This window comes from Mus caroli, chromosome 17, assembly GCF_900094665.2.
Source record: "Mus caroli chromosome 17, CAROLI_EIJ_v1.1, whole genome shotgun sequence".
Taxonomy (NCBI): domain Eukaryota; kingdom Metazoa; phylum Chordata; class Mammalia; order Rodentia; family Muridae; genus Mus; species Mus caroli.
The window spans coordinates 19605048-19621598 of NC_034586.1; the positions used below are offsets into that span (position 1 = coordinate 19605048).

Here is a 16551-nt window from a genome sequence, read left to right on the forward strand (position 1 = left end):
TGGTGGGAAATAGCACACAGCTTCTTTTATTTTCTCTCTTTGTTTCTTACTTATAAAAGTAGTTTATGCAACAGCAGTTGCCAAGGTTATGGGGAAGTGCTGGGGGCCTTGGGGAGCACAGTGGTCTCCTCTGAACTTGAAGAAGACACCCCTGACCCTCCATTGTCTTCTGGACCATCTGTATCTGGAAGAAAGAAAGACAGGTCAGCTTGGTAACAGAACAAAAGAGGGCTGGCAAAGGCTGGCCCTGGGCTCCCACTCTTCTTCTGTAAGCTGAGGGCCACTCTCACCCTAGCTTCTTAGGGGTCAGTAAAGGGCCAGAAGTGTTTGTTAACTGACTTAGAGAATTGCCACAATGAGGACACTGTTCCCAAAAAGTCACAAGTTCAGGGTCACAAACCTTTTTTGTCATTTCTAGGAAACAGCTGAGCAGGAAGTGACTGAATAGCCACTACCGTGGCCAGAGTTGGGGCAGAGACAGGGAGGTCTGCTTGCTCATAGCAACAGGACAGCAGGCTGTCCACTGATCAAGAACACGTGCCCTGCACAGCCCTGAAGGGGTGCCATCCCTCCTTTGCGTGTCATCTGGACAAGTGAGTTTTGTTCCAGTTCTCATAGAAGCCACCGCACTGCGGAGCCTGAAGTTACACAAGAAGCAAGACAAGGTCTCCCATGGTTGGAAGAGCCCCACATGATGTCTCTATACCCAATTCTTGTGGGAAGATCGGTTTCCCAGCCAGAGTCCATCCCTCTCCTTCTGTGCAGGTGGTCTCAGGTTGGTGACACTAAGATCAGCCTCCTATGGGGCTTCAAGCCCCCTTCCTCTACCCCTGTGCTGCTGAGAACCAGGTGGGCAGACAGGAATGCACCCAGAGAGGATTGACTAGTGGAAGCACTCACAAAGAGCTAGCTTACCAAGGTCTTTCTGGACTCCTCCATACTGCTCATGCTGTGGGTAGGAGGTTGAGGGTCCTTATGGTCCCCAAAGAACTCCAGGCTTGTAGCAATGGGCACTCCATCTTGGCTTGCCTGAGATTTTAGCCCCTAATGTGGGGATGGGCAGTGTGACCATGAAACTCTATGACCTCAGGCCATCCCATTAAGTTTCTCCCACTGCTGCAGGATCCCTTGAAGCCCATCTGACTGATGGTAGGTAGCACAGGGCTCCCCCTCCTTCCCCTTGATGGTTGGGTGCATGGCTGATCCCCAGGGACCTCTTGTGTAAAGGCAGAACATGGAAGCCTGGGACTACAGCTTTTCTCATCCCCAGCATCTCAGGGTCTGACAGGTGCTGCTTCTGTTGGGAAGAGATCAGTTCATTTACCTGACGACACTGAGTAACCCTAAAGATGTATTCAAGTTACAGTATCTCCTACCCCAAGCCTAGGGGGAAAGGGAAACTGCTAAAGATTGACCCCCCAGCCACCCTTAAAGGTAAAAGTAATATGAATGGACAAGAGAGATAATGACAGAAATGTTCACATGGACAACAGCCACACAGAGAACACACACAGGAATGGATACAACATGTGTGTGCGTGCACACAAAGACACACAGGTTAGGGAACCTCCAGCTTCACCCAGGGAGGTGTCTTGTGCCCTCCCTGGGCCTCCAGGTGCTGTGGGCCTAGGACTCTCCTTCTAGCTCTAGTGACTTTGGGGACTATGTGTGCTGGCACTTCTGTGTATAAGTATGTCCTGTGGCCATCACCTCAGCCCCACCCACAAATGTCCCGACTGAGTACTCCAAGCTTGGCCACTTGCTGTTTTTCCCCACTCCCTTGAACTCTCAGAGGATGCCTGCCAGCCTCTGGTGCTTGTCCCTAGCCAACCCATCTGCTACCTGCCACCTCACTCCTCCCAGGGAGACCTGAGACCACAGGGACGGACATGGGGCTGCCTGAGCTGGGTATAGAGAAAGGGACAGTTTGTTTTCACCACCCAGTCACATCAGAGGAAGTGCCACAGTCACAGTAGAGTGGCCAGTAAGGAGTGAGGCTAAAGCTGTCCTTCCCGTCCCCTCCCCGCATCAAGCCACTGTAAAGCAAGGGGGGAGGGTGCTGAGTTTTCCCAGTAAGCCCACGTCCTCATCGACCTGCAACTTTGAAGATTACTCCTTTGCTGCCTCCTGACAGTTCTCTGGAGCTCTGTTCTGTCCTTTGTGGAGGCTTTAGTGTAGGAGAGGGTGGGGGAGGGGTCCCTACAGCTCCTATTGGCCTTGAATCCCCGAGTCCCCGTGCCTTATGAGCACACAGATGCAAGTCTACAAATGTGAGTAAACTGACTGAAGAAATGCAGGCACTTTTTGTTACTGGCTATGAAATGCTTGTGGAACATGTGGGTGGTGGGCCTCTGGCCTTAGGGAACACCCACATGTAGCCAGGACCTTGAGAGTGGTCAACAGCCTCCAGCATGCAGTGCAGGCCCTCTTCAACCTCTGACACTGCTGTGATGGAGCAAGGGAAGCACTCCATGCAAAGGGGATTCTATGAACTTGGCAAGCCTAGAAGGGGCTAAGCCAGGACCCCAGGCTCGCCAAGGAATACCCAGCCCGCACCTGTTCGCTGTGCCCTCCACTTCCCACCTGTGCTCAGAGACATAGAGGAGCAGGGATCACGAAAGCAAAGAGAGCAGCAGGGACTCAGGCCCGGAGCCAGGTGCCTGTGGCAGCGCTGGAAGGGACCCGGGTATCTTTGAGGGGACAGTGCAAGCTACGAGAGCCTCACCCAGGTTCTGCTTGCTGCGTTTCTGCTCGGGCTCCAGGGGAGTCGCTTCAATGGCCCGCTGAGCCTCAGGATGAGTCTTGAGGAGGGCCTTAGCCAAGGTGGCTGGGCCTGGCACTCCCAGGGACATGATGCAGTGCACTCCTTTGCGCTTGGCCCCAGCCACTTTGGCGCTGTCTTTGGAGGCTGTCAGCAGGACCAGTTTGGAGAACTTTCTGGGCTTCCTGGGGGCTGCTGGGACCACATCTGTGCCAGGCTGGGGAGCTGGTTCCTGGCTGGCCTTCATGCTCTCACCCTCCTGCTCACTGGGTTTGGGCTGAGGCATCCCAGGACCAACAGCCTAGCCCTCAGGCCACGCCCAGCCCTGGCAGAAAGGTCTCACCTTTTCCTCCTCCTCCCTGGCCAGGAACCTGGGAGTCCAGAGGCTCTGTCCTGGGGGGAGGCAAAGCAGTCAGTAGAGGAGGATGGGGAGCTGCCAAATGGATCTGGGCTGTCGCTTAGGGGGCGAGTTGGAATGAGTGATTTACTCTTTACCAGTTTACTGTCTTGTATGTTCATGAACTCATTCCCCTGCCCCCATGGCAACATGTTACACATCTACTTATTCACAAGGTAATTTACCCTTTAGTCCATTACTCAAAATGGCTCTTGCACACCACTAAATGTCAGAAAAATAAAATATCCAAGCTGGGCTTGGGGCAGCTCTGAGGTAGTGCCCGAGTGTAGCATGTGACAAGGTTCTGTTAGATCTCCAGAACTTCAAAAAAAAAAAAAAAAGTTAAGCAACAAGTAAATAAGATTAATACAAATCGCAGGGCGGTGGTGGTGCATGCCTTTGATCCCAGCACTCGGGAGGCAGAGGCAGGTGGAATTCTGAGTTCAAGGCCAGCCTGGTCTACAGAGTGAGTTCCAGGACAGCCAGGGCTACACAGAGAAACCCTGTCTCGAAAAACCAAAAACGGGGCTGGTGAGATGGCTCAGTGGGTAAGAGCACCCGACTGCTCTTCCAAAGGTCCAGAGTTCAAATCCCAGCAACCACATGGTGGCTCACAACCATCCGCAACAAGATCTGACTCCCTCTTCTGGAGTGTCTGAAGACAGCTACAGTGTACTTACATATATTAATAAAATAAATCTTTAAAAAAAAAAGAAGAAAAGAAAAACCAAAAACGAAAACAAACAAAAATATTAATAAAACTGAGCATATTAAAATTCAGGAGCAGGTACAGCGGCAGATGCTTCAATTCCAGCATTTAGGAAAAAGAGGCAGGCAGATATCTGAGTTCCAGGCCAGGCTGATCTATATAGGGAGCCCAGAGAGTGGCGGGTGTGTGTGTGTGTGTGTGTGTGTGTGTGTGTGTGTGTGTGTGTGTGTGTGAATAGTTCAGTGAGCAGTGTTTTGATGTGAAACATAAGGACCCAAGTTTGGATACCCAGCATTCACATAGAAAGCCCAGTGTGACAGCCCCTGGAGCCCGAGTACTTGGGGGGAGGGGAACAGAGTCAGGTAGACCCCAAGGGATAGTTTGCCTGACAGTCTACCCAAAACAGTGAGCTCTAGGTTCAGGGAGAGAAGATCAGGTGGAGGTAGAGGGTACTCACATGCCCTGGAGAGCACACCTGAGAACGCAAAGACACACTGCACTGCGCTGCACATGTATACACACACTACACCACACATGCACACACACAACAGAGCGGCCCAGAAACCCCTTGGATGAAGCAGTATGAGGAAGCGGTCAGGCACCATGCCCAAGTCCACCACAAAGCAACCTGAGCCAGGAATGAGATCTGAATTCAATCTTGACCTTCATTACTGGAACCCAATGGCCTCCCTCCCAAGAATTACTATCATCCGGCTCAGCAGTTAAGAGCACCGACTGCTCTTCCAGAGGTCCTGAGTTCAAATCCCAGCAACCACATGGTGGCTCACAACCATCTGTAATGGAATATGGTGCCCTCTTCTGGAGTGTCTGAAGACAGATACAGTGTACTTACATATAAAAAAAATAATAAAGGCATTATCATCATTATAAAAAAAAATTCAATCGAGGGCTGAAGAGATAGCTCAGTGGTTAAGAGTACTAACTGCTCTTCCAGAGGTCCTGAGTTCAATTCCTAGCAACCACAAGGTGGCTCACAACCATTTGTAATGGGATCCCATGCCCTCTTTTGCTGTCTCTGAAGACAGTGACAGTGTACTCATATATATAAAATAAATAAATCTTTTATTTGTTTGTTTGGTTGGTTTGGTTTTTCGAGACACGGTTTCTCTGTGTAGCCCTGGCTGTCCTGGAACTCACTTTGTAGACCAGGCTGGCCTCGAACTCAGAAATCTGCCTGCCTCTGCCTCCCAAGTGCTGGGATTAAAGGCGTGTGCCACCACGCCCAACAATTTTTTTTTTTTTTATTAGTCTACTACTTGGAGGAAAAAGGTGGAAGACCAGACTTCTCACTATGAGGCTGAGGCAGGAGAATCAGGAGTTCAAGACCAGTCTAGGTTACATGAGACTCTATAAATAAATAAATACATACATATTTACATACATACATACATACATACATAGCCAGGTTTGGTGGCTCACACCCAAAATCCCATCACTCATTCTGTCTGTGGATCAAACAGCTTTGTGAGTAAGATGTGTTGCACAGGCCTAAGGACATGAGTCCAAGTTCCCACCACCTATGTAAAAGCCAGGCCTGGCTGCACATGTCTGAAACCTAGCACTGGGAAGTAGAGACATTCAGATCCCTGGAGCTTGCTGGCTGACCAATCTGCTTAGCCAAAATGGTGAGCTACTGGTTCAAGTGAGTCAGTCTGTCTCAAGAGAATAGGGGGGAGGGGGAGTGGGGGAGACACATATTTGCTTCCTCCTCTGGTCTCTGCATCACACACACACAGAGCAAAGAAAAAAGTGAAGAGTTGTGTAGCCCAGTTGAGAGATTGCCCACATTCACTCCCAGCCTTACAAACTGAAGCAGCCCTCATGACCTTGGTCATGACGAAGGATGCCCAGAAAAGCAAAAATAACTCAAGACCCAAGAGCATACAATGAGCAGGAGTCATTCACACGTTTTCATGTCTGTGAGCGGCAGGTGCTGTGGCATACACCTATAATCCCAGAAGTAGGAGGGCTGGGGATTCAAGTCAGACCTACTCATTAGGAACCTATCTCCAGTGAGTGCCAGGACAGCCAGCACTATACAGAGAAACCCTGTCTCAAAAAAAAAAAAACCTATCTCTAAAATGAGGGTTATGGAAATGACCTAGCAGGTAATGATGCTTTCTACCAAGCCTCAAACCTGAGTTCCATCCCAGGATCTGCATCGTAGGAAAGAGCCAATTCCCACAAGTGGTTCTCTGACTGCCACAGGGCACATGCACACACTCATTCAAAAAAAAAAAAAAATCAAACAAAAGAAACAGGGCTGGATAGATAGCTTAGTGGTCAGCTGCTTCCCTCTCTTCCAGAAAACATGAGTTTGGTTTTCAGCACCCACATCAGGTAGCTCACACAACCACCTGTCCACCTCAGAGGACACAATGCCCTGTCTGACCTTCACAGGTACTACTACATACATGTGGCCCACAAACACACAAAACAATTTATTAAAAAAAAAAAAAAAGCCTGGCGTGGTGGCGCATGTCTTTAATCCCAGCACTTGGGAGGCAGAGGCAGGTGGATTTCTGAGTTTGAGGCCAGCCTGGTCTACAGCGTGAGTTCCAGGACAGCCAGGGCTACACAGAGAAACCCTGTCTCAAAAAACAAACAAACAAACAAACAAAAAATGTTTCTTTCCTAAAGCCTCAGGAATGAATACAATTCAGCCTGCTGTATAACACCCACATCTGACTTCTAGCCTCTAAAATATAGGACAATAATGTGTCATTTTAATAATGTGTCACTAGATGGGTGGTGATTGTTGTTTTGGTGGCCATAGAACAGTTAAAAGTCCAAACTCTTACTGATGAAGCTCTGCAGGCTTGGAACTTCAGTTGTTATCTTGGGGTGATCGACAGAATTACCTTCACAAAGATAAGAATGAAACATGTCCTAACTGGAACATGCCCTTACCCTCTCTGGGCTGGTTCCATCTGTGTAATAGGAGATGCTAGCATCAGATGAAGAGTAAGGTCTTTTAACTCACGTTACTAACACCTGCTGCTGCCATAGTCACTGTCCTGCACAGTCTTGAAGAACTGTAATTGGACTTCCCAAGGAACGGTATGAAACTGAGGTGTTCGGGAGGCATCCCACAGGGAGACATAAGAAAATGGCAGTCACCCTCCCAAAAGGTCAAGAACTGTATTATATGCAGAACACAGCAAAGGTTCCCCAATGTGGAGGTCCCACATAAGAGTACCTCCCTTCCCCAATCACCATGACTCAGAATGGTATCTTCCACCACCCTTGCCCCAGCTCCCTGCTTCCCTCTAACCAATGTTTCAGTCCCCTGAGCATCTCCCCAGCTCCCAGCCCTCAAATTCTGCCACTGGGACAAGGACCCCACCCCCACCCCCAGGTCATACACAACAAAACTGCAGAAGATAAGGATGGACATGTACTAGGCAGAGTGAACTGGGGTAGGGACGCGTTGGGGGTTGTGTGTCCCAGATTGGGGGTGTCCAGGGGTAGTGTGGTTTTATGAAAGGAAAGCATGGAGAAAGGAAGAGCCTCGCGGATGGCCGACAAGAAAGCGGCCAGAATCTGGGGGTGGGGGGCCAGAGCCAGGGACCCTTCCGAGCACCGGTCCCGCATCCCCAGACCGCTAGGCTGGGAGTCGCTTCTGGAGCCAGGACCCTCCCGCCCGCTGGGGGCCCGTCCTCACCGACGGCAGCAGACCCTGCCTCTCGGACGACGGAGCCGTGGCGGGTCCCTCAGCCTCAGTGCTTTGGGCCCCCGCCTTGGCTCCCGCCGTCACCTCAAGCTAGGGTCACGGGGCGAGCATGCGCAGTATGAGGGGGCCCCCATTCCTTTGTCGAATTCCGTCTATCCGGATATTACCTTCGCAGTGGCAAGTTGAACGCTCGATGAATAGGCGTGAGGGGCGGGTCCATTATCCGGGAAGAGGGCGGAGCCAATAGGAATGGAGCCACCTGGGTTTAGGATCCCCGGTATGGTTTACTGACGTCTTTCCACTTACTTCCCCCGTTTTTGACTCCCTGCGGAGGAAACTGGAATGCTTATTTAAAGGTTTTTGTCTGTCCCTCCGAGGGAAGGGAAATGTGTTCTTCATTGAAGCTAACATTCCTAACTGCGCAGCAGTTTGTCATTAGCCCAGCCCTCGCCCATTGGTCCAGTATTTATCATTTGTTCAGCCTTCGCCCATTGTTGTAGTCACTGTCTGCTGAAATAGCCCTGGCTCAATTCAATGACTTTGTCCCCGCAACCTTCTACTGTGGAGATGGAAACCGGAATGGCTCAGGGCGCTGCTTTCTGTATTTTGCGTGCTCGTGCATCCTATCATTCTGGGATTGCTGGCCCTCACCCATCTGCAGAAAGGCTCTCCCCCTTTACTCCCACATGGCCCTGGCTCCGCAGGTCCTTGGGTCCCACCCTTCTTTCTGGCTCCTTTACCTCCATGGCCCCATCCTTTCTCTCGAGTCAACGTCATTTCCTGGGCATTCTCTAGTAACGCAAGGGTCTTCATGAATTACATCATTTGCAATCAATCACAGTCTTGGTTGTTTCTAAAATTATTATGTTCTAATAAGATATATTATTATATATGGTATAATACAGTTGTATGTTATATTATATATAATCTTCATGTATAAATCACTGATGTTAAGCCTCTGTCTCCAAAGAACAAAACAAGGGGTCCAATGAGGTGGCTCCCCTTTAGATAGCTGGGTTCAACCAGAAGCCTTAGTTTATACAGCACTTGCTACCAAGCCAGGCCTACCCAAGTTTAATCCCTAGGACCCACATAAAGGTAGAAGGAAAGAAATTACTTCACAAAGTTGTCTTCTGATCTGCACACATAAACACATGACCACACATGGAGAGATGGATCATGGCTGTTCTGTTGAGAGCACTGGCTGTTCTTCCAGCACCTATATGGCCCCTCGAAATGATGCAGATCCCCTGGAGCATAACTTCAGGTCCAGGGGATCAGACGCCCTCTTCTGGTCTCTGTCCATCCAAGCAAAACATCCAAACACAAATATAAATACATACTAAATAAATATTGTGGAGGCTATTTTCAAAACATGGAACCAATAAAGACCATGTATTTTTAAAAAATTATTTAACTTAAAACACACATAGTGGCACATGACTGTACCTCCAGAGATACCAGGACTAAGAGTTCAAAGCCAGTTTTGACTACTTAGGAAGCTATTAGAGGAAAAATATATTTAGGTACATTTTTTTCAATAGTATCCCACTATGTAGCTCTTGAACTCATAACAGCCCTCCTGCCTCAGTATCCCGGTTCTTACCAGTGGCTAGGGTCTGGGTCAGATGTTTCCAACAAAAAGAGAATGTCCTCCCCAAGCTCCTGCATTTGAACACTTGGTTCCCGGTTGCCGGTGCTGTTTGGTTTGGGGAAGAGTTAGAAAGTATGGCAGTATTAGAGAAAGTATGTAACACTTTTTCCAATATTGGGGCAGGCTTTGAGAGTTTAAAGACTTTGGGGGGGGGGGTTAGAGACAGGGTTTCTCTGTGTAGCCCTGGTTGTTCTGGAACTCACTCTGTAGACCAGGCTGGTCTCGAACTCAGAAATCTGCCTGCCTCTGCCTCCCGAGTGCTGGGATTAAAGGTGTGCGCCACCACTGCCTGGCTAAAGACTGTTTGTTTGTTTTGTTGTTGTTGTTTTTTGTTTGTTTGTTTTGTTTTGAGACAGGGTTTCTCTGTATAGCTCTGGCTGTCTTCGAACTCAAGAAATTCACCTGCCTCTGCCTCCTGAGTGTTGGGATTAAAAGCATGCGCCAACACTGCTCAGCGAGTTTAAAGACTTTTTTCTTTTTTTTTTCTTTTTGGTTTTTTCGAGACAGGGTTTCTCTGTATAGCCCTGGCTGTCCTGGAACTCACTTTGTAGACCAGGCTGGCCAAAAACTCAGAAATCCACCTGCCTCTGCCTCCCACATGCTGGAGAGTTTTTAAGATTTTTGACATTGCCATTTGCTGTCTCTTGTTGAAGGTTGTCCTGGTGCTGTTTGTATTCTGATGTTAATTCTGCTTCTTCAAAAGAGGTTGCCCCCCCCACACACACACACCCCGGGGCTGGAGAGATGGCTCAGCAGTTAAGAACATTGACTGCTCCTCCAGAGGTCCTGAGTTCAATTCCCAGCAACCACATGGTGGCTCACAACCATCTGTAATGGGATCTGATGCCCTCTTCTGGTGTGTCTGAAGATAGCTACAGTGTACTCATATACATTAAATAAATAAATCTTTAAAAAAAAAAAAAGAGGTTGCCCCCATGATCACTTACTCAGGTGATCTCTTGTGGAGGGGAAAGGCGGGACTAGAGGCTTGAGAGTGGGGGCAGGAAGAGAGGAGAAGAGAATGAGAGAGGAAGGAGAGAAGACTTTAGATTCATTGCAACAGGGAATCGTGGCAGCAGACACAGCATCAGGAACAGAAAGCTGAGAGCTTACATCTCAACCATGCGCACCAAATAGAGACTGTTGCTGGACTTTCCAACCCCAATAAGCCCATATAAAACACACACAATCCAGTTAGTATAATTATAAGCCTCATGCCTACACTGGGCAGATCTAACACTGTCCTAACTGAATCCCGCCATGAGACTCCTTGCTACTTGTGGTTTCTCCTGTTCATATGGTTCTGATTCATCATGGCTTCCTCCTCCTCTAAAAAACAAAACAAATCCTCACATTTTTATATGAATTGTACAAGACTGTATTCCTAGTCAGTCAGGAGTCTGAGGTAGAGGTGGGTGGATCTCTGAGTTCTGGTCTGGAGGCAGAGGCAGGCGGATCTCTGAGTTCGACGCCAGCCTGGTCTACAGAGTGAGTTCCAGGACAGCCAGGGATACACAGAGAGACCCTGTCTCGGAAAAATTAATTAATTAATTAATTAATTAAATAAAATAAATCCCTGTCTCGAAAACAAACAAGTTCATGGTCAAACAGGAGGCAGCTAGTTATGCTGTGTCAAAATAAAAAGTTTTGTTTTGTTTTGTTTTTTAAAAAAAGGCTGGACATGGTGGTGTGAACGAAAATAAGTACCAGACCACTCCTAGGTATGGTTGAGGAGGTTTTAGTGTAGATATGAGGTAGAGAACAGCCAGAGGCATCTGGAAAGATCCAGACTGAACCTGGGCCTGAGAGGAGAGAGAGAGGAACGGGAGAGGAGACAAGGTGAGGGAGAAGAACCAAGAAGCCAAAAGGATGAAGACCAAGGGAGTTTGTGGGCAAATGTCTGGGCTTTATAGGAATGAGAAGATGGGGGAAGGTTAAGAGAAGGGAAGTGAGGCTCAGGGGCTGGAGAGGTTTAGGGTAGAGTAGTTAGGGAGTGCTCTGAGAAGCCGGGACTCTAACCCGAGCAAGTGTGCCCAGGGGGCTTGACCAACAGCATCCTCTTTGATATGTTAATAGGCACCTCCATTGGCCGTTTGTACTGTAATCCCAGTGGTTAGCAGGTTAAGGATGGTAAGGCTAACTTCCACTTATTTAGTAAGTAGGAAGCCGGCCTGGACTGCGTGAAATTCTGCGTCCAAAACAAACAAACCAACAAACACCCAACACATCGCAGTATTAACACCCTTATTAACACCCTTAGCTCCATGAGACCCTGTTTAAAAACAAAATCCAAAACGTAAAAATAATACAATAATATTAACAATATGTTTCTGTGGACAAATCAAGGCATCAGTATTTTATTCCCCACCTCCACCTCTGCCCCATTTTTATTTCTATTTCTTCCTTTGCCGCCTGGCCTCTCACAGTGTTATTCTAGTATGGTGGCTCACTCCTGTAATCCTAACAATTGGGAGGCAAAGACAGGAGGAGTGTGAGGCCAGTCTGGATTTCTAGCAAGCACCAAGGCAGCCTGGACACAGTACCAAAAAGAGAAAACAAAACAAGCGACTGTGAGGGACTCCGGACCCCGCAGCTTGGTGTTCCCGTTCGCAGAGCGGCGCCCAGGCAGCTGGAGCAGATGTGCCTTTGTTCTGAGTGCCCAGGTCCACTCTTTGAGAGCCTAGGGCCATTCAGCTCCGGCCGGCGGCGTGGTCCCTGAGGCGACTGCGGGAGCCCTGGGCTTCCGCTAAGCGTTGGAGGAGGAGCAGCTGCGGTGGCGCGCCACACTGTTCTCAGCTGGAATCCATTAGGCCGGGAGGATTTTCGAGAAGAGGTGGCTTGGATATCCTGGGAAGGACTATAGGATACTTCCTGGAGCTAGGCGTCGGGAGGCAGGGTCTCCCATCACTAATCCCAGGTGTGCCAAATACCTCTCTGTTGTTATTGTGTCGGCCAGCTACCTGGAACAGGACTCCGGCATTTTCACCTCCTGTTGTTGCAATGTCACCAGTGTGAATCCACTGAGGAAGAGCAGGCTCACACTTAACAAGGTACTTGGAATGGCTTTACTCCTGGTGGGCAGAAAGGGATGGCAAGAGTTAGTCCCCAAGGCTCAAGAAAGTGTCAGAATGGATGGAGTCTGCACTGTTTGTCCTTCACTTGTACTGCTGAGAGGCCATCCCCACCCCCAAAGGCAGCCACATTGAGTTTTAAACCTCAGGATCCACAGGACCCATAAACCAGTGCTCTGAAACCAGCCTGCTCCCAGTGGAGGGCCCAGCCTGACCTGCACGAATCAGGTGACATCCTTTAGGGGGAGCAAGAACAAAGCAGGAGGTTACCAGTTCCTGCAGTGCAGAACACTGTTCTCTGAGCATAACGGCCCTAGCCATCATTTTTTTTTTTATAAAGATTTCCTTTTTATCGGTTTGTAGGTGTGCACAAATGAACATGCCCACAGAGGCCAGAAGAGCTAGATACCCCAGGGGTTAGTATTACAGGAAGTTATTACTGGGAATCAAACGCTGGTCCTCTGAAAGAGCAGGGCATGCTTCCCTCTGGCCCCTGGATGTTTGATTTTTGAGACTTGGTCTCACTATGTAGCGTTCACTGGCTTAGAACTCACCATGAAGATGAGGCTGGCCTTGAACTCATAGAGATCCACCTGACTCCCAAGTGTTGGGGCTAAAGGCATGCACCACCACTATTGTCATCTTGATCAGAGGGGCTATGACAGTTCCCTAGATATCCTCAAGGTCAGATCTGAACCTTTCCCTCTTGCACCTTCCTGCCTGCTAGTTTTTGATTGTTGTTTGCTTGCTTGCTTGTTGTGGTCTTTTGAAGACAGGGTTTCACTCTGTGGCCCTGGCTGTCCTGGAACTCACTCTGTAGATCAGGCTGGCCTCAAAGATCTGCCTGCCTCTAACTCCCAAGTGCCTGGATTAAAGGCTGCATCATTACCACCCCGCTGTTTTTGTTGTTGCTTTTTGAGACAGGGTTTTTCTGTGTAACCCCGGCTGTCCTTGAACTCACTTTGTAGACCAGGCTGGCCTGGAACTCACAGAGATGTGCCTGCCTCTGTATCTGATTGCTGAGGTTAAGGACTTGCACCAAGACAGATCACCAGGGATCTGTCAGCTGTTTATAATTCTGCCCCAGCTACATGTGGTCTCCGTATGTGAGAATGCTGGATGTGTAGAAGGCAGAGGTTAACTGTGGTGGAGAACCTCTTCTATGCCGCTGGAAAGGCAGCATCAAGGTTGGGGTGAGATATTTCTGTAATGAAGCTGTTTTAGGGTCACCCATGCTCCCACTCATTCCTACCCTGTGGATAAGCTCAATAAACAAACTGGTTCAAATCACTGGACTTTGGTAAAACTGCTACTTTGGCCTGTCACTGGTGCCTATCTGGGGCAAGTAAACTTTGTTTTTGTCTCCCCAGGAAAGTTCCTGAAATACTTCCTGTCTCTGAGCATTGTCCTTCCAACATGCTGTAGTGTGACTTGGGTCTGTAATCAAGGAAAAGGAGGAGAGGGTGGAACCCAGCAGGCTGACTGTACACAGGTATGTGCTACTAGGTCTTCTTCCTTCACACGTTTTGTTCTTAGGCATTACTGAGCCATGGTGTGTGTGCACATACACGTGCAAGCACATGGGGAGACTCGCCCGAGGTCAACCTTGGATAGCATTCATTCCTCAGGTGCCACCCATTTTCTGTTTGTTTTCTGTTTTTTAATTTACATGTATCTTGTATGTATAAGCATGTGGAGGTCAGAGGACAATTTGTGGGAGTCAGTTCTTCCCTTCCCACGAGGGTCCCTGAAATTGAACTCAGGCCACCAGGTTTCTTAGCAGATGTCCAACCCACTGGGCCATCTTGCCTGCCCTCCTTGTCTCTGTTCACTGATTAGGCTTGGCTGGATGGTTATTAGGCCCTAGAGACCCACTGTCTTGACCTTCCAACTGCTGAAGTTACCAGCGGGTGCCGTCATGTCTGGCTTTTTCCTTTTTACCTGGTTTTGAAGCTGGAACTCAGGCCTTCCTGTTTGCACAGCAAGCACTTTACTGACTGAGCTGTTTCTCCAGCCTCCCCTTCTCCTTTTAGTAAAGGCATTAGTCACAGATTTAAGGTCTGACCTAAATTCATGATGTCTTCTCAAGACCCTTAATTATATATGTTTATATACGTATATTCTTTTTTCTTAATTATATCTGCAAAGCCTGTTATCTCGGGTCAGACTACATGTCTGGGTGGACATGACATTTTGAGCAAGACTCCTCAAATTGCTGTACTGCATGATGCAAGTTTTCAAATGAAAATTGAAAACACATTTTGGAGGCTGTAGGGAGGCTGAAGAGAAAGCCATCATCACTTGGGGCCAGTGTGGATGTGTGGATGGTGGCAGCTGAGAGCCACAGAGCCACAGGGTGAGGGACAGCTGCCTATTTTCTGGTCTCTGTAATGTCATGATCCATCCAAGCAGGACTGACAGGACCATATTTGTGGAGAAGGTTATATATCACATTTAAAACAAATTTTATTTATTGTTATTATTGTGTTTTGCGTGATGGGGGCGGGGCGGGGTGCTACAATGCGTGTCTGGAGGTCAGAGGACAACCTGTGAGTTGGCTCTCTCTATCCGTCCTCTATGGGGTCCTAAGGATCAAACTCAGACAATCAGGCTTAGAAACAAAGCAGGATTCCTCTGGTCCCTCCATTTTCTTTTTAGAAAGAGAAAAGAAAAATAGCTGAGATGTCCTGGGATGTAGGTCAGTAGAACACAGGAATCCACAAAGCCTGGGCTCGGTCTACAGCACTCTTCTCCCTAGGAAGGATAAAGGACTCGAGTAGATTTTCTTCAAAGATAAGAAAATCTTCAATCACCACATGCTGTATGCTGATTTCATTCAGTTCTTGGGGACTGCCAATCAAAACTACCAACTATGGTAGGATTGAGATGGCTCAGCAGCTTAGAATACTTGTTGCTCTTCTGGAGGGATCCATGTTTCCTCCATCACCCACATTTGGTTCTCTGACGTTAGGATGCAGTGCCTTCTTCTGGCCTCCAAAGGCACCAGACACATCCATGGTAAATAGACATACATGTAGGCAAAGACACTCATAATATAAAATAAGGACATCTTAAAATCAAAACAAAATGTTATGGTAGATCATAGGCTGGGGAGGTGGCTCAGGAAAGCGCTCAAGTGCCCAGTGTACATATGGCCCTGATGTTCAGCCTGAGGGGAGGAGAGCAGGATTATATCATTTACACCTATGGAACCATTCTATTATAAAAACACAAAAATAGTGGGCTGGAGAGATGGCTCAATGGTTAATTAAGAGCACTGACTGGGGCTGGCAAGATGGCTCAGCGGGTAAGAGCACTGACTGCTTTTCTGAAGGTCCTGAGTTCAAATCCCAGCAACCACATGGTGGCTCATAAACACCAGTAATCCCTTAATGAGATCTGACGCCCTCTTCTGGCTCATCTGAAGACAGCTACAGTGTACTTATGTATAATAATAAATAAATCTTAAAAACAAAAAACAAAACAAAACAAACAACAACAAAAAAAACCAAACCACTGACTGCTCTTCCAGAGGACCTGGGTTCAATTCCCAGCAACCATAATATGGTGGCTCACAACCATCTGTAATGGGATCCAATGCCCTCTTCTGGTGTGTCTAAAGAGAGCAATAGTGTACTCATATATATAAATAAATAAGTAAATCAATCTTTAAAAAACACAAAAATATAAAAATTATCATGTGAGCCAACAGTTCTCCTCTTAGATTTAAGAAATGAAAAATAGAGCAAAGTGTTGTATCACACACTGTAACCCCAGTACTTGGTAGGCTGAAGCAGGAGGATTGCTATGTGTTTGAGGCCAGTCTAGACTAGACAGTAAGACCCTGTCACAAAAACAAGAACAAACAAACAAACAACCCAAACCAACCAACCAACCAAGAAGAAAAATTCTGTGTTCTGTATATTTTTACCATCAAAACCCTATACAAAATTACCACTTATTTAGCATACTAACAAAAATTCAAAAGAATTCACAACTCCTTCTGTTGGAGAGGCTGTAGACAAACAGGCCCATTCATATTCTGATAGTGCGGACTGAAAGGAACCTTGTATCACTAATAAATGCTGTGTTTGCTTCCTTGATGTTCTGCCTCTTTCAAGATGGTCATTCCAGTGTTGGCTTTTGTTATTTTTTTTTCTTTTTTTTGTTTATTTGGTTGTTTTTTCGAGACAGGGTTTCTCTGTGTAGCCCTGGCTGTCCTGGAACTCACTCTGTAGACCAGGCTGGCCTCGAACTCAGAAATC

At 47.8% G+C, this 16551-nt stretch overlaps 2 protein-coding genes across 9 annotated transcripts in view; one reads left to right on the top strand and one right to left on the bottom strand.

Moving 5' to 3' along the window:
- Flywch2 (FLYWCH family member 2) lies at positions 1–9260 on the bottom strand. 3 transcript variants are annotated; one of them, XM_021149857.2, is made up of 5 exons: positions 9168–9260; positions 8679–8859; positions 7729–7886; positions 2726–3154; positions 1–184 (listed from the first exon to the last, which is right to left on the bottom strand). In XM_021149857.2, the coding sequence occupies exons 4-5, from the start codon at positions 3045–3047 to the stop codon at positions 87–89; spliced, it is 420 nt and encodes a 139-aa protein (XP_021005516.1). In that variant the 5' UTR covers positions 3048–3154; positions 7729–7886; positions 8679–8859; positions 9168–9260; the 3' UTR covers positions 1–86. The 3 variants fall into 3 exon arrangements, with proteins under 3 accessions (XP_021005516.1, XP_021005517.1, XP_029326896.1); XM_021149858.2 differs by lacking the exons at positions 7729–7886; positions 8679–8859; positions 9168–9260 and adding an exon at positions 7553–7696; XM_029471036.1 differs by lacking the exons at positions 7729–7886; positions 8679–8859; positions 9168–9260 and adding an exon at positions 7553–7700 and having other exon boundaries at positions 9–178.
- A 2578-nt stretch (positions 9261–11838) lies between these two features.
- The window catches only part of Srrm2 (serine/arginine repetitive matrix 2), a 34163-nt gene continuing 29450 nt past the window's right edge, over positions 11839–16551 (top strand). For 2 of the 6 annotated variants that reach the window (XM_029471032.1, XM_029471033.1), the window contains exons 1-2: positions 11850–12265; positions 13657–13778. The gene's annotated coding sequence lies outside the window, so the exon portion shown is untranslated. Of the gene's footprint in view, positions 12266–13656; positions 13779–16551 lie in introns of all 6 variants that reach the window. The other 4 variants (XM_021149439.2, XM_021149438.2, XM_029471031.1 and 1 more) reach the window with 4 other exon arrangements.